The 24686-nt window shown below is 36.7% G+C and overlaps 4 protein-coding genes and 1 long non-coding RNA gene across 5 annotated transcripts; 4 read left to right on the forward strand and 1 right to left on the reverse strand.

Moving 5' to 3' along the window:
• Positions 1-1837: 1837 nt before the first annotated feature.
• On the reverse strand, positions 1838-2648 carry LOC122278368 (VQ motif-containing protein 4-like). The gene has a single exon (XM_043088562.1). It carries the CDS (start codon positions 2646-2648, stop codon positions 1938-1940), a length of 711 nt encoding a protein of 236 aa, XP_042944496.1. The 3' UTR covers positions 1838-1937.
• A 10192-nt stretch (positions 2649-12840) lies between these two features.
• Positions 12841-14483, forward strand: LOC122278369. Its single transcript, XM_043088563.1, has 2 exons — positions 12841-14418; positions 14469-14483. The coding sequence occupies exons 1-2, from the start codon at positions 12841-12843 to the stop codon at positions 14481-14483; spliced, it is 1593 nt and encodes a 530-aa protein (XP_042944497.1).
• An 801-nt stretch (positions 14484-15284) lies between these two features.
• On the forward strand, positions 15285-16400 carry LOC122278370. The gene is made up of 2 exons (XM_043088564.1): positions 15285-15865; positions 16084-16400. Exon 1 carries the CDS (start codon positions 15285-15287, stop codon positions 15840-15842), a length of 558 nt encoding a protein of 185 aa, XP_042944498.1. The 3' UTR covers positions 15843-15865; positions 16084-16400.
• A 1856-nt stretch (positions 16401-18256) lies between these two features.
• LOC122278371 lies at positions 18257-21308 on the forward strand. The gene is made up of 6 exons (XM_043088565.1): positions 18257-18712; positions 19498-19741; positions 19850-20097; positions 20189-20398; positions 21075-21167; positions 21261-21308. The coding sequence occupies exons 2-6, from the start codon at positions 19531-19533 to the stop codon at positions 21306-21308; spliced, it is 810 nt and encodes a 269-aa protein (XP_042944499.1). The 5' UTR covers positions 18257-18712; positions 19498-19530.
• On the forward strand, positions 21309-22693 carry LOC122279121. Its single transcript, XR_006229481.1, has 3 exons — positions 21309-21356; positions 21438-21980; positions 22352-22693. It is a non-coding gene; the product is annotated as an uncharacterized LOC122279121 (long non-coding RNA).
• The last annotated feature ends 1993 nt before the right edge of the window (positions 22694-24686 follow it).

Below are 24686 nucleotides of genomic sequence, written 5' to 3' on the forward strand. Positions count from 1 at the left end.
AAACTATGTTTACACGCTTGTGACCATGGAATTAAAGTTTACAACCCCTCTCAATCATCGTGTAGGTGCCATTTTTGAAATATCAAATATCTAGATCGAATCATGTGTATCATAGAAGTATCAAATATTTGAGTTGTGCATGTAAACCACTGAGAGCCTAACACCCAGCCCCAACCAAGCCCTAGAAAAGCCCTTGTACTATTAATTTATTGATATTAATATGTATGGAAAGTCCACTTAAGATTTAATGAGCAATTTTTAACTAGACCATGGGCCCAAAGTTTATTCTAGTGGAATATGAATGTTTTTTTGGCATAAATTACGTTTAACTAGGGGTGTAATCGATCCGGTTCGATTTGGCTTTAGACATATTTTTATAATTGGGTTAGTATATACCGATTTTGAAATTTGAAGAACCGATACCGCATTGGTTACACTCCTAAATCGGTATTTCCAATTTTACCGGTTTCGATCCGGTTTTACTGGTATATTATATAGTATATAATAATATAGTGATAATATATTATAGTATATTATAATATATTTTATGATTGTATTATATACTATAGTGATATATTATAATATAGTGATACAATATTAGTATAACTACTAATACAATATACTGTAATGGTAATATATCTTTTTTATGTAGGATTTTAAAATTTAATATTATATTAAGTAGTAATTTATCATATAGTACAAAATTATTTTATATATAATATATATAAAAATTATATATAATGTAAAAAATCATATAAAAAATATTCTATAAAATATAAAAAATTAAAGATATATATATATATATATATATATATATATATATATAAACTGGTCCGGTCTAGCCTTAAAAAAAATAAAAATGAATTAATTTTGACCAGTTTTTAAAAAAATAAAATGGATACTGCACTAAACCCACCTATTCAATCTGGTCCTATCTGATTTACTAGTTCACTTATTTTCTTCTCGCACCTACGTTTAACAGGCAATATTTCATAAATCACATTTGAGATTTATTGAATAATTTGATTTTGGGCTCAATAAATGTGTTAAAGCCTAGGATTTTATTCCAAGGCCCAGCCCAACTACCCGGCATATCAATGCACGTCTGTTCCTCCTCTTTCATTCTCTAGAAATGATTTCTAGCTACCTATATCTCTCTATAATAATAAGTACCTATCTCGCTTCTACAGGAATGAGTAGTGAATTCACACATTCCATTTTTTTCTTCCGTATTTATTGCATAATTACTTTTTTAACCTTTTATTTTCTTCCTTTGTGTCCGTTAAAATAAGGATGTTTTGGTATTTTGCAACTGTGTCAGAGAGTCGGCTGCATTTCTCGATTCTTCTTCTCTTCGTCTCTCTCTTCTCTCTTATCTCTGTTTTTGAATTTATGTATTATTTTGTTTATGGATTTGATGATCTGTGATTTTTGTTTGCAGAAGAAAGAAAATATTACTCCAATTGGCTTGAAGATCGTGGTAATTTCAACTCCATGTCTTTTTGCTTTTCAACTCCTCACCCATTGATGTTAAGCTAACATGATCTTCGTTGGGTTTCCATCCTACAGTTTTACGGATTCTTGCCATTTTAACGGTCCAGATTAATTCTATCAGTTCCTCTTCTTCGTCGTATATAGCCTCCACAGAGCTTAGAGAGAGATTTCAGAGGAAAAGCCATAGGCAGGTCAATATTATCTCTCCGATCCCCAAACCAAAGGCTGAGGAAGAGAAGAAGCCTCAGGAGAAAGAGACTCTCAAGCCTGAAGAGAAGAAATAAGAGGTTTTTTCTTTAATTTTTTTCGAGGAAACAAAATTTTCTGTAGATTTTTGAAATCTTCATCCTTTTTTTTATTTGCTGATTCATTTGAGGCCTCTAATTGTTTGATACAACCTCATATCGTCTCAGTGTCTTGTTCCTTCCCGAAACCTCCAAGACTCAACCTTTCTTCTCAAACCGTCGACTATAACAGAGAGCCATGCCTTGAGGGAGAAGAGAGAGGCTACCGAGAGAAAATCGTGGCTCGGATTCCCTCGGCGTCGTCGCCGGAGAGGGGTGCAGGTAAAAACCCTTCTCTTTGATTGCTTTTTCCTCAGCCTCCTTGTCTAACATAGCATTGACATTGGCATTAATGTTGCTTTGGAAGGAGACGTAAGCGGATCGGTCAAAGGGGTCGTGTATGAGCGACGTGACGGGGCTGAGAGTGAGCGCCGGGAAGTCGAGAATGCTAGGGGAGAGGATCTCGGGCTTACGGGGGGAGAACCCAGAATTGTTGCGAGCGAATACAGGGATCAAGGGGTTGATCTTGAGGTTATTGAGGGAACTTTGGCGCTCGTAAAGCTTGAACCCGGATTGTTGCTTCTTGGGCATGATGGATTTTATAGGTGGGATGTGGGTCTTTGACGGAGAGTCGGGTACAGGACTGTTGTTGGTCATGGGCTTGGGTGAGGAGGCGTGCCTGGAGGTCTCGGAGGATCCGGTGAGCATTTGGACGACTTGTTTGAAAGAGAAGGTGTCGGCTTGGACAAAGGTGGTCGGATACGGGTTGGTAGATTCGGATCTGGTGATGGGTTTGAAAGGTTGGTGTTGTTGTTGGTGTTGGTGTTGTAGTGGTGGTGGGGTCGGGGGGTGGCGTGGGCTGGAGTCCATCGATGCCCTCTAAGATGCTTCAAAAACACAGAGAGAGAGAGAGAGAGAGAGAGAGAGAGAGAGAGAGAGAGAGAGAGAGAGAGAGAGAGAGGGAGAGAGAGAGAGAGAGAGAGAGAGAGAGAGAGAGAGAGAGAGAGAGAGAGAGAGAGAGAGAGAGAGAGAGAGAGAGAGCGAGAGCTCTAAAGAAGAAGGAGAAGAAGAGAGAATATGGGGCAAAGAGATGAGACGAGACTGTTACTTTTTTGGGTTTGGTGAGAAATGTTTTGGTGTTGCCTTTTTTTCCCTCTAGATCTGAACAGATCTTCATATATTTTGAGAGATCGTGTTAGATGTCAGCGTTGTTAACTTTTCTTTTTCCCTTTCAACTGATCATTATTTTTTATTTTTCTTTCAGTCTCCTTTTCTCTGTTCTTTTTCTCTTTTGTTTGTTTTTTCTTCCATCGCGGATCTGCAAGGAAATGAAAATAATCTAGCATAAATGTACATGATTCAACTCATGGTTATTTTGAGTAACAAGAATTTTAATTAGATATGTTTGATGTAAATAGGCGTGGTGTTTATTGTTTGCTTAGTCATCACATGCAGGTGAGTATTAATGCTTTTAGGCTATGCTTTAGATAATAGCTTTCTTTTCTCCTCGTCAGTGATGTTCTATTCTTTCTAAAATAATTGAGAGATCCTGTTTCTTGTTCTTGACTTATCATTTGTAGTTTTTGGAGTTCAGCAATTATTTTTCTGTGTTAGCAATGATTTTTGTAGATCTCATCGTAATTTTCTTCCTTTATACTTGGTTTTTAACTTCGAAATGGTGATGTTAATTATTGCTTAATTAATTTGTTGTTTTCCTTTTACTTCACTTACAAGATTACATGGTTTCTTATTACGATGGATTTGAGGCGGAAAATCCCTCTCTTATTTGCTGTTGAGCGGTGCATAGCGGTGTTGTTGATTGCTGAACTTGTCGATGGTGCCGGCATCGCAGACGATAGACTTACAAACGCTATACAATGTGCAGGGATGCGACCCGTACGCTTATGCATTCGAGGTGGATGAGGAAGAGGTGAGTTTGGTTTTTAAGAATTTGGGCATGGAGGATGACCCTGCTATGCAGACGTTGAGACAGAGGAGGTATACAAAAATAGTTGGGGGACCTACGTCTTGAAATTTGCGATCGACGGTTATTTTGAAAATGATATATATGATATAATATTACCCTACAGAAACAAACAAGCAGAGAAACAAATAGACAAAAACACGTTTAAATGATAAAATATGAGAAATAAATCAAGGTTAGATCTACCAAATAGTTCAATTTTGATTTCAGAGGAACTGCTGCTTGGTCTTATCTGATACTATAAAAAAAATATTTTAATCTATATGATAACATCTGAAAATAATTAATATATATGTGATCTCTTATTTGCTAAAACATTTGTGTTTTTTTTTAAGTCATCACCAACTCTTGCACTCATGTCTAAAATAAATACAAACAAAAGAATCTATTTTAAGAAAAGTGTCCATCACATGCCTTAAAATAGTTAATATGTTAATGATTTCATTTGGTTTTAAAAATGTGAATGTAATCCTTGTATTTGAATGCGAAAAAAAATCAAAGGATAAGGTTGCATTTTGTTTTCTGGGCAGGATAAGGTTACGTGAATCTGTCGTACATTAGTGAAGATATTTTAAGATTATTTATTTGTGCCGTTTGGGACAGGTTAAAGAATGGAAAATAAAAAAAATGAGTAGTGGGGGCAATTAATCTCCAACAAGCACGTTTCCTAATCGAGTGGGGTCCACTCAATTATTCGAACCCCAAAAACAGAGTCCAAACCCTATACTTTGAGTTATATTTTATTGACCGGAAACGTGTTTAATTAAATCTAATCTTGAATTTATTAATTATTTAAATATTTCGTGTCAAATCCATATCAATTAAGCAACAGGGTATGGGTATCCCAAGTGGGCAGCCCTAATTGAAATGATCTGTCATTTATTAAATAGATTCACGAAGTCTTTCCTCTTTTTCGTCTTTTATGTTTTGAATGAAAGGAGGTCAGGTAGCAGCATTTTCAAAAGCAAAAAGTCACTTCACAGACTAAGTGAAAAAAAAAAAAAAACTGCAAGTTGTTGTATTTGGGACACATTAACCAATTAAATTTTTAAATAATCCATCATTCTATATACTACATATCATCTATTTTTTTAATTTTTTTTATTTTTATTAAATATTTAGTATATGAATAATAAATGAAAAAATTAAATTAATTTTAAAAAATAAATCTAAAAAAATTTAAAAAAGAATTAAAAAAATAAAAATATGAAATATGTGGTATACGAGACTCATCGTATGATCATCGATACAAAAGAATGTTGAAATCAAATGTTGAAGGGATCAAGAGTGGATGCAGATGTTAAGACAGAGGAGGGATTACAAAAATAGTTGGGGGGACCTACATCTTGAAATTTGCGATTAACGATTATTTTGAAAATTATATATATGTATATATATCTATATATATATATATATGCATGAATAGGAAGGCAACAACGCACCAACTGGACATAGTCAAAGAAATTTTTAGGTATGCATGACTGGGAGAAATTGTCAAAAAGTAAATTTTATTAAAAATAATATTAATTTAAAATTTAAATATTAAAGAATAATTATTGATATGTAGATTAATACGTAATTTTATTTATATATAACAAAACTCTTCCTTTGTTTGTCCTTCACTTTGTGGTACGTTCTTTTCTATCTTATTTGAAAAAATATTATTCAATTATTTTATATTCATATAAGTGCACTTATAATTAAGATAATATAATGAACGGGTAGCATAATGTATTAAATATGATGTTATAAAGCAAAATCAAAAACCGCTTTAAGGATGCCTAGTTTTCATTTGGTGGGAGAGAATCCACTTCTCAGCACAAATACATTGCATGTGGGTTTTCCTTATAGTTTTGGTAGTTCTGTTTGTCCTGGTAGTTTTGTTTCTCTCACGAACTCTTGCCTTAAAGCTCTGTACGAAGAGATTTTGGCCGTTGTCTTCTTTGGATTTCTCTTTTTTGCTCTCTTAGAAGGGTTTTCTGGTGGAAAACGGTGCGGATTCGACCTTCCGGGATTTTTTCAGCCATACCCATGTCAAAGATCTTCGGTTTCAATGGTAAACTCTCGATTGCCTTAGAAAAACATAAGCGATATACTTTAAATGTTCTTCTAAATAACATAGTCAGTAGACAATTCATCAAAATTAAGCCGTTAACCTCTCTCTCTGTTTTTTTTTTCAACAAAAACAGTGGCCCTCTATTTTAGACCAGACAACTATGATCCATAGGATTTTTACAGGTCTTCTATAGCTGTCAGGCGCCGCAGCTATGATACTACATCGCTCTTCTGTAACTGTTAGGCGCCTTAGGATTTTTACAGGTCTTCTATAGCTGTCAGGCGCCGCAGCTATGATACTACATCGCTCTTCTGTAACTGTTAGGCGCCTTAGGATTTTTACAGGTCTTCTATAGCTGTCAGGCGCCGCAGCTATGATACTACATCGCTCTTCTGTAACTGTTAGGCGCCGTAGCTATGATACTACATCGCTCTTCTATAGCTATCAGGCGCCGCAGAATTATGATGCTACATCTCTTGTCTCTTGTAGAGAGATGTTTCATGAGAGATGCTGTGAAGTAATAGAGAGATGCTTTGTCATAATTTCCTCTATAAAAGAATTATTCAGCTCATCTTCCTTTGCATCTTATCTTCTTCACCTTTTTGAATTTAGTTTGCATTCTTACTCTGCAATCTCTTTTTGCATTCTCACTCTGCAATGGCTCAGTAATCTTCTCATAACCAATATATGAGGTATTCTGTACCTCGTTCACCAGTTGTTTCTGCTTCTACCGTAGGTGCTATAATGCAATACAATCATGATCTGATTAATAAGTCATATGATGAAATTATCTACGAGCTTGTGAGTCTCTGTACCCGATACTCATCAACCATTGTCGCATTTTCTCAGCGACTACATTCCAAGACTGGTGGGGTTGACAAACTCAACGAGAATATTTCTATCCTTCAGCGGCTTCTTCTGGAGTCCAATATGAAGATAGAAGCATTAAAGCAAGAGAACAGAAATTTAAAATCCTTGCTTAAATCTTCTTTTCGATTGCCTACTCCTTTAGATAAGAAGGGTATGCAAATTTTTGAAGAACAAGAGCGTTTAAAGAATGAGGCGAAGAGCCTCAAATTTCTATAATTTTGCTTCGAGATAATAAAATAATACTTCACAAATATTCATATTTATGTTTCTATCTTCTGGTAGATGTTTTATGTGCTCCATTTTATTTCTCCTTTAATAATACACACTTCTTACAAAACTATAATATGAATCTGAAATACTAATTCTATTTAAGAGATGAAATTTCAGATCTAATAATTTCATTCATCATCTACCCCTTGAAGCTGCAAGGGTTTCAGATTTATATTTCAAATATGTGCAGTTTTCATGAGCTCTTCTGGAGCCTCAATGTATGTCATGATCCAATGATCCATATAAATATGCAATTAATCATGCATATCAATCAATCTTAACTAAGCTTAACAATATACACTACAACAAATTCAGCCTTTTGCTACCATTATTTTTCCAGCAAATCAAAACTTGTCAATAATACATACTTTTATTCACAAAAATATGGTCTCCAGAAAAATGTTAAAGAATCTGTCAATAAAAAGCAATATTATCGGCAACAAATTTTAGCTGGATAAGATTTTGACGTTACAAGTCAGTTTCGGTGTGTTTTGTATGTGTTATAACGACATACAGTCGCCGCACCTTGCATTCCCCATTATTAAGATGACTCAATCTTAATGTGACGAGTAAAGGTCGCTGCTAAAAGTGGGTTATATAAATTAGGATGAGATTGAGTGCCCCGATTTTTCCCCTCTTCTCATCGGTCCCTCTTCGTTACGCATACACAAAAATTGGGCGAAACCACATCGGCCGATGGAGAATTCCAGAGTTATCATAGATCGAGAATCCTATGCTTCTGGACTTGGGTTTTGAACTGCAGTGCATCATCTGAATCGTCTTGATAGTGAGCGGCGTTGATGGCTTGGGAATCATTTTACCGATTATCAAGCGGTAGTTTGGGGAGGTTCTCGATCCCCTACTGTGAGTAGTCAGTTCTCCCCACCCCTTAAATTTCGAAACAAAAATCAATTATATTCAGCCATAACTGATTTTTGTGTGAAAATCGGAGTGGCTAACTATGATACGGTCAGGTAAAAATTCCTGCATTATTTTCCATTGCCGCCCCTGTTTTGCTGTAATAAGTTGTTTGTCTAAGTTTTGTTAAGATGTATGATGAGGGGATAGGAAGTATTTGCTCCTAGATTTAGGTGGGTTTCTCGGTTTATATTAGCCAAAACATCTTGTTGGCATGCCAATCAATAGGGTGAATTAGTTGCAGCAAAACTAATTCCACTAAATCTGCATGGGCATAGAAAGAATTTATGGTTGTCTGTATACCCGAACAGCTTTTGTCAGTATATATTCAAGTAGCTAGCCTTGATGTTTAATCTTCTTAATTATAGGTGAACTAAAACCCTATGTGTTGTCAGACCCTTATTAGTGAGAGGCTTTTTTTCACATCGGTGAAACTTATACCAGACATGATCCTTTCATAAATTAATTGAGTATATATATATATATCCATTTACATACAGGAAAGTTGGATGGTTTTGCAATGTTAGGGCAGAACCAAAACAACTTATAGGAAACTGTGGCAGAGTTTTTAAAAATTATCAGTATGGTTTTGGTTTTATTGAAATATGAAAGAAGAACCAATTTAGCTCTGTTTATACAGATTCATTTTTTAGAGGAATGTTCAGTGTAGCCTCTATATGGTTTAGATTTTATCGAAATGGTATGTTTTAAAAGGATAACTGCAGAAATTTGAAGATATCTTCATTTCCTTTGCTTCAATTGGCCCTTTGCTCCTTTGTTTCCCTGCTTCGTTCCAAGTCTCAAATTTCTGCAGTAGGCATTTGTAATTCAACATATGCAGCTATAACCATTGTATGAATTGCCTGCTTGCTTTATATGAGACTGTTTTTTGTTGAATCTGGAGCTATACGAAGAGGCTAGAGCATAAATTTTAGACTCAATCTCAATTGATGATTGCTTTATTTATTGGCATCATCCTAGAGTATCTTCCAAAAAAAAATAATTTGGAAGATGCCATCTAGTGAGTGCAGCAACTCCAAAGTGCCCATGAACATTCTGCTAGCTGAAACATATGCAGGTTCCATGACTTTTGTTTTCTATCTTATGTTTTTCTTATGGTTTTGAGTACTTAATAATTATTTAAGATGGCTGGGGATGCATGCATGTCTGGTTATGGGGTCAACCCATCTCTGTTGTAAGAAATATACAACAGCAATCTATATAAATAAAGTTTCTATATCAAAGCAGGTTGGAAGTATTGCACTCCTTTCACATAAACAGATCCTTGGTTGCCACCAAAATCATGATTTCACTCCCACACAAATATCGCATCCTTTTTGGACTTTGGCATTACTCATGTGATTGCCAAGGTATCTAACACAAATACATTGCAAAACTAAGGCCGATTAATGGTGTTAATAAGGTGTTGGCCTGCAGCTTGCTTTAAAGGATCATGTAATATTGCCTTATGTTCTGACATAGCTTTGTATGTAAATGCTTGCTTGTGCTGATATGTATTTGAGGGCAATGAATCCATGGAATGTTTTTCATCATTGGCAAACCACATGTGATTGAAGTTGGATGTGGGGATTCTATGCATATATAGTATCATCCTTTGCTAGTAATTTTTTGGAATAGATTTTCTTATCATGCTTGATGACTGCCTAGTACAATGCTAGTTACCGGTAGAACTTAAACATTTGTTGGATGTAGTGCAAGCACTTCTAGGCCTTGCTGAAATTAAACATTGGAACTTTTAATTGCATTCAAATGTGTAGAAGCCCGAGTTTGTTTTTTTATCTAATTTATTTTGTTTTTGATATGTAAATGTCAATATACATCTCAATAATAAAAATTTTACTTCTCCAACGTCCAGCCCTTCTCTTTCATTCCTGTCCTGGATTGTGCACTTTTATAAGAGCCATATGATCTTGATAAAATTATGTGGTTGACGTCGGAACGTTTTGTGGCATGTTTGATAAAATCATTTGGTGAATTTGGAATTGTTTTCCCAATGATCCCCAAGTTCTGGTTGTGGACTGTAAACTAATATCTCTGAAAGTCAAGTTGAAAGTTTGGAATGCTTATCAGTTTCACAACATCATAAGCCAAATAAACCTGCACTTTTACATAAACACAGTTACTTAAGTAGGGATATTTCTGTTTGGTATTTACATATGAGCTACTGATCAGATTGGTACTAGATGCTGAATACCTATGTTGTAGAATCTTCATCATATGATTCGGAATACTTGCTTTTATAGATAGCATTTTTTTGAAAACTGAATTGAAGTACTTTATGATTGCTAGAGGGTGACAGGAATAAAACCATTTTTATTGGCTCAAACATGCTATATAATGCAGATTGTAATACAATTTCAGAAATACACTTAGGGACATTTTCATTATCCATTAATGGATTTTTAAGTGACATTGCATAATCCACACAAGTTAGTAGGGTATGAAAATTTGTTCCTTTTGAGGATATGATTCAAGCATCTAGGTGACAAACTTGTTAATTCTCTTATAGGGCCATGCATGTACTACACAATTGGTAGGCCTTTTTTAATGTCGTTGCGCGCCCTCCCTCTAATTTATTGGGAGCAGTATTTAATTATTACACAGTAGACAATACTCATTTATAGCTCCGATGCGTATACATGTGTTGACACTAGATAACATGCTTGTGCAAGAAATCTGCTTGCTTCTTAGTTATAAGTCATATGCTTTCTATAAGTAATGTTGTACCAATAGATATAATCATGCCTGCAAGCATGATTATTGTTGAGGGAAAAATGAGCGTGTTGGCATATTCTTGTGAAAACCTATGTAAAATAGTGTTGTAACAAGTGTTGTTGCGGAAGGCTTGAAGTGGGCTTGAAGTGTGCTCATTATTGGTCAAAAGAAGCAACTTCGCTCGACCCTCGCTCGACAGAGCGCTCGAGCGAACTCAGGCAGATTCAACCGCTCGACCATTGCTCGACATACGGCTCGAGCGAACTCAGGCAGATTCAACCGCTCGACCCTCGCTCGACATACGGCTCGAGCGAACTCAGGCAGATTCAACCGCTCGACCCTCGCTCGACATACGGCTCGAGCGAACTCAGGCAGATTCAACCGCTCGACCCTCGCTCGACACTGAGCTCGAGCGAACCCAGGCAGAGTGTGTCGCTCGACCCTCGCTCGACACTGAGCTCGAGCGAACTCAGGCAGAGTCAACCGCTCGATACTCGCTCGACATGGCGCTCGAGCGAACTCAGGCAGATTTCGGCGCTCGACCTTCGCTCGACACTTCGCTCGAGCCAATGTTCCAGATCACTTACAATGTAGGGTTTTGAACGCCTCATTTGATGGGAACTATAAATAGAACATGTTAGCTTCTGTTCTATGTGTGGAGAATCAGAGCAAAAACCCTAAGGGCCTCCAAGAACTTCTTAGAGCAACCTCTCCCCCATTTGGTTGATTCTTTCTTGGATAAATATTTCTCCATCACAACACATACAAAATCAACTCTTACTTGAGTCCATTGAAGTGGACATTTTTGTTGGCCGGAAGAGTCCGAAATTGCCGTTGATGCAGAGATCGAGAAGTTCTCGTGGGAAGCTATAGGAAGGTCGGAGTTCCAACACTACATGCGTGTAGAGATCGAGTGGGTCACTCGTGGTGTTGCAAGCCAAGTTTAGCTACTACAAAGGTTTTGTGAGTGTCTCTAAATTGGTTGTAACAAACTAAAGTTTCTATAGTGGATTTGAGGTGGTGTCTTACACCCGGAGTGGTTTTAGATTTTGAAGATGTTCTTCAAATGAGTTTCCACTCCGTGAACAAAATCATGTGTTGATTATTTGTGTTATTTGATTTATTTATTAACTGCTTGTTTGATTAATTTTCAAAAGGCCATAAAAATTAGATTACACCTATTCACCCCCCCTCTAGGTGTAGTGTTGTGTAGAACCACTGCTTTTTCAATTATATATCTCCCCATTCTTACTCATTCCAGTATGTTTTTAGTATGTACTGCAGTGCGAAACAAGCTGCATTTTTCCTACTACGTCACCCATTCAACTTCTCATACAATTCTATGCTAACAAACTACATTGCTAAAAGTTGTTCTATCCATTTAACTCTGTCAGGGTCTTAATGGAGTCCACTTCATATTAACTTATATCAAGTTCAAAGTTATTGTGGCCTACTTTTGTGCTACCAAGATTTAAATGGATAAATCTTGGATGCATATTGAAGATAGATTGCGGTCCCATGAATATGCTGAAGGAGTTAATCATTTCTTATCAATGGCTCAATCCATTGCTCCTTCCAGTGACTCCATTAGGTGTCCCTGTCAGGACTGTCGTAATAACTTCTTCCAGCCATTTACTGTTGTGAGGGATCATCTATTTTTGAGAGGGACTGATAGAAGTTATACTCAATGGATATTTCATGGAGAAGATGATCCTTTTCATGCCAACCGGTCAGACGATCCGGATGATGGAGATGATACTGGAGAGTACATTGATGACGTCGATGAGATGTTAGATGACATTCGGGTGGGATCCTTCGTGGATGATATTACCGGTTTAAATGCAAGTGGCAGTGATGATGATAATGCACAGTCCAACGTTGGGACTTCTATACACCATACGTTTGAACAGTACGTCGAGGATGCACGACGTCCACTATATCCTTCGTGTACAACCTACTCAAAGCTATCATTTATAGTGAAGTTGCTTCACATCAAGACAATTGGGGGTTGGAACGTGAAGTCATTTAACATGGTGCTAAAGCTATTGAAGTCTGCATTCCCAACTGCTCTCTTGCCTGAAGACTATAATGATGCACGTTAGCTAGAGCGTGGGTTGGGATTTAGTTACACCAAAATCCATGTATGCCCAAATGACTGTATGTTGTTTTGGAAAGATGATGAAGACAAAGATGAATGCCATAAATGCAACGCATCTAGGTGGATCTCAATGACGAGTAAACACCGGGTACCTCAGAAAGTGATGCGTTATTTTCTATTGAAGCCTAGGTTGCAACGCCTTTATCTATCGAAGAAGACAGCAGAAGCCATGCGATGGCATAAAGAGGGCCGTATCGATGATTCGAACTGTATGAGGCATCCAGCTGATTCCAAAGTTTGGAAAGATTTTGACAGGAAATATGATTGGTTTGCCAAAGATTCTCGTAATGTCCGTCTTGGACTGGCGAGTGATGGGTTCAACCCGTTCAATAACATGAGCAAGCCCTATAGTATATGGCCAGTAATACTTCTACCTTATAACTTGCCACCTTGGTCTTGCATGAAAGACCCATACTTTATGTTGACCTGCTTGATACCTGGTCCTAAATCACCAGGAAATGATATCGATGTCTTCCTGCGTCCTTTAGTTGATGAGTTGAAAGAATTATGGGAGGTTGGTATTGAGACATATGATGCATTCAGTTCTGATGTTTTTCGATTACATGCATCTTTACTTTGGACTATAAATGACTTTCCTGCATATGCCAATCTTTCTGGGTGGAGCACGAAGGGGAAGTTGGCTTGTCCTGTGTGCAATGTTGATACCGATTCTATGTGGTTGGCGTATGGGCGTAAACATTGTTATATGGGCCACCGTCGATGGTTGGCCTTGGACCACCCTTGGAGAAAGAAAAAACGTGCTTTCAATGGTGCCAACGAGGTTCGGATTCAACCAGCAAATCTTTCGGCCCAAGCTATATTTGAATCATTATCCATGGTCCCGAATGTGCAATTCGGGAAAAGTTCACGGAAGAGGAAACGGGCACCACAAGAATTAAACTGGACAAAGAAAAGCATCTTCTTCGATCTCCCATACTGGCAAGAATTAGAGTTGAGGCATAACCTAGATGTAATGCATATTGAGAAAAACATATGTGATAGTGTGTTGGGCACCTTGCTGAGTATTGACGGAAAGAGTAAGGACACTGCGAATTCTCGCAGGGATTTTGAACATCTAGGACTGAGGAAGGAATTACACTTACGTCCGGATGGCGATCGTTGCCGAATGAGTCTTGCATGTTACACCCTAAACCAAAATGAAAGAAAATCCTTCTGTGAGTGGGTGTCACAAGTTAAATTCCCAGATGGCTTCGCCTCTAACATTGCCCGGTGTGTGAATATTCGTGAGGAAAAAATTTCAGGAATGAAAAGTCATGACTGCCACATTTTCCTCCAACGGTTGCTTCCGGTCGTGATTGGTGGTTATCTGCGGCCGGACATTCGGCTAGCTTTGATCGAGCTATGTACATTTTTCAAAGAATTGTGTGCTCGAACATTGACTTATGAATCATTACATCGGCTTCAGGCAGAAATTTCTATCATACTATGTAAACTTGAGATGATCTTCCCACCTGCATTTTTTGATATAATGGTGCACCTCGCAATTCATTTATCGGACGAGGCATTGCTTGCTGGACCAGTGCAATATAGGTGGATGTATCCTTTTGAGAGGTACCTAGGGAAGTTCAAACGTTACGTCCAGAACAAAGCCCGCCCAGAGGGCTCAATTGCCGAAGCATATGTTCATGTTGAGTGTTTGACGTTTTGCTCAATGTATCTCAATGACATTGAGACCAGATATCAACGGGTTGAAAGAAACGCAGACCTTCCAGAACAGAGTAATGAAGAATTTTTTTCTGTATTCTCACAAAAGGTACGTCCGCTCGGGGCAGCCAACATTCACATGCTTGCCGAGAAATTATTTGCAAGAGCCCACTGGTATGTGCTAAATAATTGTGGCGAGATCGAGCATTACCTCGAGTAAGTGGTGAATTCTTTGCAGTTACCGAAATGTTCATCTCATCATCAAAACACCGTGTAACTATAAGACGTTGTTTTGCAGTGAGCATTATAACATGATTACAAGGGAACTCACAACCAACACTGCGCGCAGGCACGAGGCTCAATTTCCCGGGTGGTTCAAGAAACATGTATGTATTTCTCTTGCATAATGTACAAACAACCTTTTAATGAGAGGCACCCCGGTTGGTGTGCATTACATTTGAATCCGACATAAAAGATAGTCAACTTTAATTGACTATAATCACGTTGTCTAAAATAAAAACCAACAGCAAGGATATTATTATATAATTATAGTTGTATCTCCTATTTTGCAAGCATGATTGGATTTGTTGTTTGCTTGGACAATAGATTCGAGAGAAGCGTGCAATGGATCCAACCAGTGTACGAGATGAAATATATGCACTTGCATGTGGTCCCGACAAGTGGGTTGCGTCATACGCTGGTTGCATAATGAATGGAATTAGGTTTCAAACAAAGGATCGAGAGAGGCACCGGCGAACGCAAAATAGCGGTTTGGTTGTCCGAGGTGAACATCAATCAAACCCCATAGACTTCTATGGGGTGTTGAATGATATCATAGAATTATGATATATGGGTTGGCATAAGGTGTATTTGTTTCATTGTGATTGGTGGGATGTTGGTGATAAGCGAAGAGGGATTCGCGTTGGGGACCATCTAACCAGCCTGAACACGTCTACAACATGGTATAAAGATGAGCCTTTTGCTCTTGCTTGCCAAGCGCAGCAAGTGTTTTATGTAAAAGACGTGAGTGTGGCGGGTAGTTGGTATGTGGTCCATAAGATAACGAATAGAAATGTATACAACATCCCTTTAGTATCAGCAGCTGAGGTGGCGGATGATGGTGCCGATTCTGGTGAGGATGACGCTTTACAGGAGGATGAAAACATCCCGACAAACGTGCCGTATGCCCAAAGCAATGACCTAGACTTGATGACCCCGTTGAATAGGGTAGATGAAGAACCATTGCTGCTTGACCCTTCGATCATGCTAGAACAGCAACCATCTGAACTACCTGACCACGAGGAATACGTCGAGGATGCCGAAGGAGTTGATGATGAGCTGGGAGTTGACGATGCCTCCACTAATAGTGCGGACAGCGAAGAAGACAGTATTGCAGAAGCCGATTAGAAGTCAATCAGCTTCAGATGATGGTATGTTTTTCATAATCATGTATTTATTTGGTATTTCGGAAACAGCGACTTCTTGTCATTATTTATTATTAATGAAATGTGTTGTCACAATGTGTATGTTGACTTCTTTATTAAGCTACATACATTATAACACGATAATATAATGTATTGAACCAAGGATAAGGAAATGAACTATAGAATGATTGTCAGACTAATACAACTTTCTGAGCATTATGCAGGTTTTGCATGTGGAGGTGAAGGACTAGAGTTGGGGTAATGGGGTCATGATGACAAACTTGGTGTAAGTTCTCATCTATGCTCATGATAGTGCTATTTTGAGTATTGTTTCAATGCACTACAAAATGTTCATACTACTATATATATGTTCAGCTAGAGTGTTTGTATATGAAGCTTATTTCATAAACAAAAAGACAATTCACCATCTAACCAGCATAGGAATGTATAACAAGATCTGGGCATACATTTTTATTTGGGCATCCAGTGTTCATCTTTACCAGCAAAGTTAATGGTGTACTGTTTCTTGAATCCCCATAATATGTGGTTTACTTTTCAAAATTAAAATATGAACTTTTGAATAATATTTTACTGTAGAACGAGCATATATCCACAGCAAAATAAGGCAAGCGATACATGAATACGAAAGAAACTGAACAATATATTCAATGTATATGCAGACGAAGCTACTTGGTGGCAGCCACAGGCCTCAACGAAGGTGGTTTCCAGTTGGGTATTTACAATGAAATACCCAGGGTGTGATTGTTTTCTTATTTATTATGGGAAAACTTATGAGCATGTCTTAGTAAGGAATAGTTTGAATTTGTGGCAGTATTGCTGATTACATCAGTCTCTAGCAAGACTTTGCATACAGTATTGACTATTATAAGTTAAACTTCCATACAGTATTGATGTGTTTCTTATATAATTAAGATGGTTTGACAGGTCAACAGGAGTACAAGAACACATAAACTATCATTTACCCCAGGTGACTACCTTAACCTTCTACATGCATGCCTCCTATAAATGCTGAAAAATTAAAGCCCAACTGATCAATAAATCTGATAAACATTTAAACGATCATATTTAGGGTATATGAATTAACAATACAGGGGTGATGACAATCAAATAAATGAAAACTGAAAATTTATGCTAATCAACATTGGCTATAAACACATGATTATATGTAATTTATTATACTTCTATGCTCAATTAGAAGTACTTTCCCACACAGTCTGATGTATAGCATATTATGATATAAGGCGAGCTGATAGTGTTTTTAAGATTGAAGAAATATACAATTGATGGATATATCGATATTGGGGTTGAGCAATGTAGTTGCAAATGAGGTCTATGGGTCATTTCCAACAATGGCGTATGGGCGTAAGTTTTATGCTAGCATTCACACATATGAATGAATACTCCATGATCTGTCAATCAAGTGTGAATGATTAAAAAATATGATGTCAGCATGCTGAAAACTGAATACTACCATATTTCAACTTCTGATAACTGTAAGAGCCCCAGCAACCCATTCCCTACTGACAATTATAAGATGTAATTTAGGGTTCAATATATACATATTTAAGATCATGGAGTGTGGGAAGTGAAAGGACAAAGATCAATTGTACAGTTACACTTCCCAAATTTGGAGAGCGATTGTAAGGCAATCCAAAATTATAAAAGATATTGTATTGAAATAAGCAGGTTCTAATAGTATGTAAAGACAGAATTTAAAGTGAATGATTTGGAAACCAACAGAATTTAAAGATGGTTTCTATGAATATTGGTGATTCATAGAAACCATAAAGGGTAATAATAGAATAGATACAGTCTAATTTTGAAAGGTGAATAAAGAGTAACAAAAAAATTCTTCATAATATTGGTGATAGACAATGCAGTGGGATCATGCATGAAATTCCCAGCAATGCACACATATTCATCCATAATTTGGGGAGCAATATGGGTATCAGTTGGCTGGTAAATGACTGTATGTTGTATTGAGAATATCATCAATTTCAAATGGTATATAAAGAAAGAATATAAAGTGAAGTGAGAGAAACAAATAATAATGAAAGAGGAACAGCAATCAAGTGATGATTAGTAGAATAGATAGAGAATAAAGAGTGGGATACATCTTGCAAGGTGAATAAACAATATAGTTGCATATACTCAAAATTTGAAGAGATGGAACATGGGAGATGCATGGCATTCCCTAAAATACTATGCCAAGAAAGAATTTGGAGAGCACTTACGAATAGAAAATTGAAATTATCGAAAAAGTTCTTTAAAATAATCCATATGTTAATAGTGAATAAAGAAAGAAGATAACGTAACATTGAGAGAATCAATTCAAAACTAAAGAGGAACGTATTGATTAATTTAGAATGGATCATAAAGAAATCAGGCCAGGATATATATCGCTGCTGAATTGTTGATAAATTGCTGGGAAAAAAAAAGGACATTAAATGAAATGATAAAATTTCGTTAACTTTTAGCTACCATTAAAATAAAGAGAAACTGTGAGCGGGAAGTAGTACATATTTCACGCGGGCAAATTAAGCCCAAAAATCTAACACAGGTTAGACAAAGAGAGAGAATATTATGTTTTATGATCTGAAGGCTGAATAAAGAAATTGAGTAACTATACCACAGGTTCTTAACATTGGTCAGGTTAACCAGTGTACGTAAATATCATCCCACAGATACACAATCAGAGTAAAGGTCCAACTTTCAGTAGAGTGGAGGGAAAGTGGGACAGAAAGGAGGTGATCTGGAAGGTTCCTTAGAGGAAGACAAGCTATTCAAGCACTCCAACGTGGGCTGTAACAAAGAACCAGGAATACACACCAGGTTAGTAATCCAACTTTCTAGCTTTGCAAATTCCCTCTCCTACTCTTATTCACGTTGGAAACTGGATTTCTTGAGGCAAGTTAATGAAATCTGGTATCAGTATTTTTAAGAAGGCAGGTTCTTCATATAGTAATAGGAACACCTAATTTTTCATTATAGTTTGTGTGCTATTGTGGCTAGGGAAAAAACAGCCTTTGCTTGTAACAATGGAGTAGTATTACTTCGTGTGGTCATGAATCAAGTATGACCACACATCGATGCTCCAACTAGGTGAAGGACCAGGTTGAGTAGTGTTTTTTGGTTTAAAAAGCCTACATGTTTCTTAGCTCGTGGGAGGTAAAAAGGTTGAAGCTTTTTATTACGTACTCACCCATGCAAATCAACCTGAAGGTATCAGCCTTAAATTTAAGTGCTTAGCAGTACATTGAAAGACTTGGAAGTAGAAAGTCTGTCACTACCAGTAGGTGGTTTAACGAACATTTTTTTGTGGCAGGCTAAAGGGGAAAAGGTTGGAATTTTTTGACATTTGGTATAAAACTGGGCATGAATAAAACCATGCTGGAAGTTAATCTACCAATAAGAATAAATGTTGCAATGCTTGAGTAATTTCACGTTTCACAATCAGAAATTTATCAATGATCTTGTAGAGTTTATGGTAAGGGATTTTGACAATAAACACCATTGCAGAAACTGTTTTGTTAATTCAGCTGTAACATAGTCTCAATTACTTGTGATTGAATACAGAATATACACAGTCTGATGCATTTTTCATTCATTGTCATAAGGTTCAGCACATATATTTCACACATATATTTTCAATGGTGAGATGGGTAAGAGGACGATGGCGCGGACCAGGTGGAATACATAGAGCAGGAGGCATACGTGTCCAACAACGTCCACTTTTGAGTGATATACAAGATAGGGAACACGAAGTACATTCGGACGATTCAACTCAACCACCAAATGTTGGTGGTGATGAGACAGTGGAAGCTATAGCAAATGAGGCTGAAAGGGTTGTGAGCACTGAACGTAAGTTGACAGATTCGAGCTAAGTAATTTCATAACGGTAGAATTTAAATTCCGCTTATTATCTTTTGTCATGAGAGACCTAATAGAGATAATGTTTTGCAATTTCAGATAATGAAGCTTTGCCAACTCGAAAACGTGGTCGGGGACCAGCAAAAGACACGCTTTTTGAACGCATTCGGAAATTTGGGAAAATACCTCTGAATATTAAGGATGGACAAAGAGGTCCATGTTGTGAGAATTACAACATATTTTCTGGACGAGTGACAACGATTGTTAGACTTCATGCAAACATGCGCTATGCAAGCTGGAAACAAGTATCTAAAGAGGAGAAAGAGGAGCTAATTGACCGTGTTCGAGTATACAAGTTTTATTTATCTGTTTTGTCAGATCCTTTTTTAGTAAAACTATTATTGCTGCATGATATTTCACTAATGCATTGTTTCATAGGCTGACTTTATATTAGATTGGACACAAAGTTCCCATCGTGAGTGTGTGACAAATGCTCTCCATCGAAAATACAATGCATTCCACTACCTTCTACGCAAGCAATACTTGGGCTATTCATCACATGAAGCTGCACTTTCTGGCGGGACAACCTGGGTGGAGAAGCCCGTTTGGGATTACTTATGTGGATTGTGGTCGGGTGAACCATTTATGGTAAATATTAAATAGTAGTACATTATTTCTTTGTTAGTTGAAATGATGGTTTATTGAAGAATACGAAAGAAAATGCAGTAGGCAGAATTGTATAGATAAGATGAAGTAATGACTCAATCTTCAAAAATGCTCTATTTGCTAGTAATGTATTTAGAGTTGTTTCTCTGTTAAAAGCTCAATTCATAGAGGGATGTTGTGATACTAGAGCAGCAGTAGGGCGTATTAGCAAATAGAGGAATGAATTAATGTTAGGAAATTTAATTGTTAAATGGTTTATATTAATGTATATAAATTTCTTTCTTTGTAATTCATCAGTCTGTTTTTATTACTAGAACAGCAGTATGTATCCTTCGTGATTTGAATGCTGAACTGATAACCATTTGCTACCATTATTTGTTCAACGTAATTTGCAATGTATAACAATTTCAGGCTTTGTTACAACATAAGTAGGTTATCAGTTTGATTTTATGCGTATACATTAAAGGATCTTGATTTTAACGACTAGATAGAGCAATGTATGAAAATTACTCTGTTTACTATACAACTTCTTGTCCTTTTAAGTACCACTTCTATTTAAACCACAATGGTTATCATTTCTTATTACTATGATAGTAGTAGGGATTTATTTATAGCATGATGATTTAAACATAACAGTGAAAATTCCTGGAAATTGCAGAAAATGTCACAGAGAAATAGCACAAATAGGAAAAAACAGCGAATCAACCATACAAGTGGCCGAAAGCCTTTCGTTAGGGTTATGGAGGAAACTGTAAGTTCTACCTAGTATCTTGCATCAATTTCAAAGTGTTCTTTCTTGCCTATGTGATTGCAGTACCTAACAAAGTCACCTCTGATGATAAAGAATGAACAAGCCCCGAACTTGGTAGCTTTTTACAAAGAAGTGCATTAGTCAAAAAAGAAAGGTGGATTTATCACCAACACTGCAGAACAAAATTATGTAAGTTTCCAAATCGCAAGTAGTATTTAATTTAAAACTTCAAAAATATTATATAATGGTGTGCATTATCTATGGATGTAGAATCTGATGCTTGAGCGGATGAATGAGACTGAGTTGGATGGGAACATGGATGAAACAGCTAATGCAGTGTTCAAGGAGGTTTTAGGATATCGACCAGGTTATGCAACGGGTCTAGGCCACTCTGTTATACCTGAACCATCTCCTTCATTGCTGAACAATAGGAATTATCAACGCGTTGTTGAGGAGAACGAGAAGAACAAGAATGAAGCAAATTTGTACAAGAACCAGTTAGAAGCACTGAGATCTGATTTACTGGAATTCAAGAACCAATTTAAAGACTATGAGAAAGTGATGAACACTCGGATGTCTCGTTATGAGTCTCGGAGGGAGTCTCAGCACGAGACTCCAATTGATGCCTAGTCATCGCTAGTTTTCCAAAATCATCCCTGCTTTTGAAATGTTTTTTGAACTGCTGTTGAGGGTTGATCAGACAGTAGATGGGGATGATTGTGGTGAGTTCCAACTTTTGTTGAGCAACTTAGGATGTGGCTTGGATTTTCAGTGATAGGGAAGTCATCTTCTACATCCTTTGCATATTGACAGGTGCATAATACATCCCTTTAATAACATGTTCCCTGTTAATTCTCTTACTTAGCTTATTGGTAGCAGCTGTATGTTGTCCTGTGTGTGCAAGTGGTAGATCTGGAGCAGTTATTTATTAGCTAGCTTTCAAGATTTTCAAGATGGGGTTTGTTTTTGGGACTTTAAGATAGCATATTTTGTTTGTCAATATTTTTTGGCATTGGCTACCTAAGAACCAATCATTAAATGAGTTGCAGAAAATGGTAATATAGGTGGATAGTTACGGCAATTTTAAAGCTACTTCCTGCTGTAATTGCAATGTAGGAATTTCTGTGGAAACTTTATTAATACCATGATAGCAATGCTTTAGATAACATGATATTTTTATGCAGCATTGTTTGACTCAATTAGCAAAGGACTGAAAGGGACTACTGCTAGAGACAAAGGATTGCTGCATGCCCGAGACACTTCCAGAAATGTTCAAATACTTGCTTTTTGTGCCAAGACCACACCTGCTATTGTCCACTAACTTATCAAAGTATAAGTCAGTCTCTCTTGAATCTAGATGTATAAACTGCTTTCGAAAGTTGCCTAACTGTTGGAAATTTCTGTTTTAGGATGATATTTATATGGCTGATAGATCAGCTCTATATGGTTTATGTGGATCATGTTTAATGATAGCAGATGTAATATATAAAATGTGTGTATCTGGAAGTACTTAATGCAGAAATTTGGAGTTGATAGAGTTTATATTGCTGATCAGATTTTATGATGATGGCATTTATGCAGTAGTGTTTATACAAGATTTGTTGTCTTTAAATTGTGTGAATTGATAACAGATCTTGGGGGTTTATTGGCCATCCATGCACATGCATACTGATCATTATGTGAATGGATTTGGCTAATATGTAAAGATAAATAATAATGTTGACTACAATGCAACCAAAATATAGATATAATGATAATTAGGATCGAGCAAGAGCGTTCTATACACGTCCAATGTTATAAGCCGCCCCACTGCAAGAGGGGATAAATTTACAACAAATTTATGTACGTACTGGGCTAATGCTTGTGATGCTGCCCCACTATAGTCGCAAATCTCAATTTCCTACGCCATCTAATTGTGGAAATTATTATACATTTTGGTCACTTTCCAGATTTTTGGTGATGCTGATTTGTGGAAAGAGACTTTTACCAGCAATATCCCATCCTCAATAAACATCTTATGGTTAATAAGCCTTCGTTCGAAAAATTTTGTGTTGAAGATGCATGTTTGCAGAAATAGATTTATATTAGCCTAAATCTGCATGACAATAGCTTATTAACAAAACAAGATTTTGTTGGAAATACACATTAATCATTACGCGGCTTTGCAGACTTTCTTGTTTAGTGACATAGTTGGATGGTCAATAAAATTATTTCCCACAAAAACCAGTTCCAAGAAAAAAAGTTTTAGTATGTTATCCATTGCCGTAATTGTATTAAAGTAGCAGTGCCAAAATGTTAATAGAACCAATTTACAACAACCAATTCTCATTGCTAGCTGCTTGTTTTGATGATGAACCTTTGCGGGAATATAATTATATTGGCACAATGTACTGCCAATTTATTCTATACATGGCACTAAATATTTGTCGTATTCCACAATTAGTGACAGAATTTCTTAACGAAAAAAATATTTCTTTGCACTGTATCATCTTAGCAAGTAAGTATCTCATGCGACAATGTACTGCCAATATATTTTATACATGGCACTAACTATTTGTAGTATTCCACATCTACTGACAGAATATCTTAACGAAAAAAGTCTTTTTGTACAATGTATCATCTTAGCAAGTAAGTATCTCATGCGATAGTGAATGATCTAATAGGCTTATTCCTGGCAATTTTTTTTCTTATATGCAACAATTGGAGTTGCTGTAATAAGTCAACATTTGTGACAAATTACACTTTTGCCGAATTTGATAGTACAATTGGAAGTTTATTATCTACAAACGTGCGACCATCAGTTTTTGTCAGTATTGGAGATATACGGCAATTTTCCTTGCTATTTGTGGCAAAATTCGTTGCGGGAAAATGCTGAATTTCTTGTAGTGATAGTGGTCTTACAAATATATCAGGAATGACATTTGCTCTATATGTTCTTGGGGCATCAATGTCTGTCTCTCCAGGAGTGACTGCATACACTCGAGCTGGTACTGGAAGTGGTGGCTTTAGTTTGAGATCTCTGTTGGTCAATACAAACAGGTACGATTATAATAAAGCATAAGGTTTTGAATTAGTATTGTTGGGCGCTGCAGTTTGAATAATGGGAAATAATTTTCAGATAGATCTGGGTGCTTTTTATGCATGGTAATTGAGAGTTGTATATTCATGGTGTCAACATACATTGAACAAACTAAACCTTTTTTTTAATCTCGTCAATAAAAAAGTTTGTTTTTACTATCTTAGCATGTTTTTGTTGAATTTTTTTAGTGCAATTGGATGCTACATCTCTTGTCTCTTGTAGAGAGATGCTTCACGAGAGATGCTTCAGTTTCCCATCAGGTTGAAATAATCAACTTGCTTGTTTATTTTCTAGGCACCAAAGCTCTTCTTTACTTTTCAAAATAGTACCTGCCACAGTTGTAACTAGGTTTTGCAGATCTTCCATGTATACAGGCACAAAATCACCAACAAAATAAAACTTCCCATGATTGTATTTTTAAAGTAATAAGTAAAAATATA

This window comes from Carya illinoinensis, chromosome 10, assembly GCF_018687715.1.
Source record: "Carya illinoinensis cultivar Pawnee chromosome 10, C.illinoinensisPawnee_v1, whole genome shotgun sequence".
NCBI lineage: Eukaryota > Viridiplantae > Streptophyta > Magnoliopsida > Fagales > Juglandaceae > Carya > Carya illinoinensis.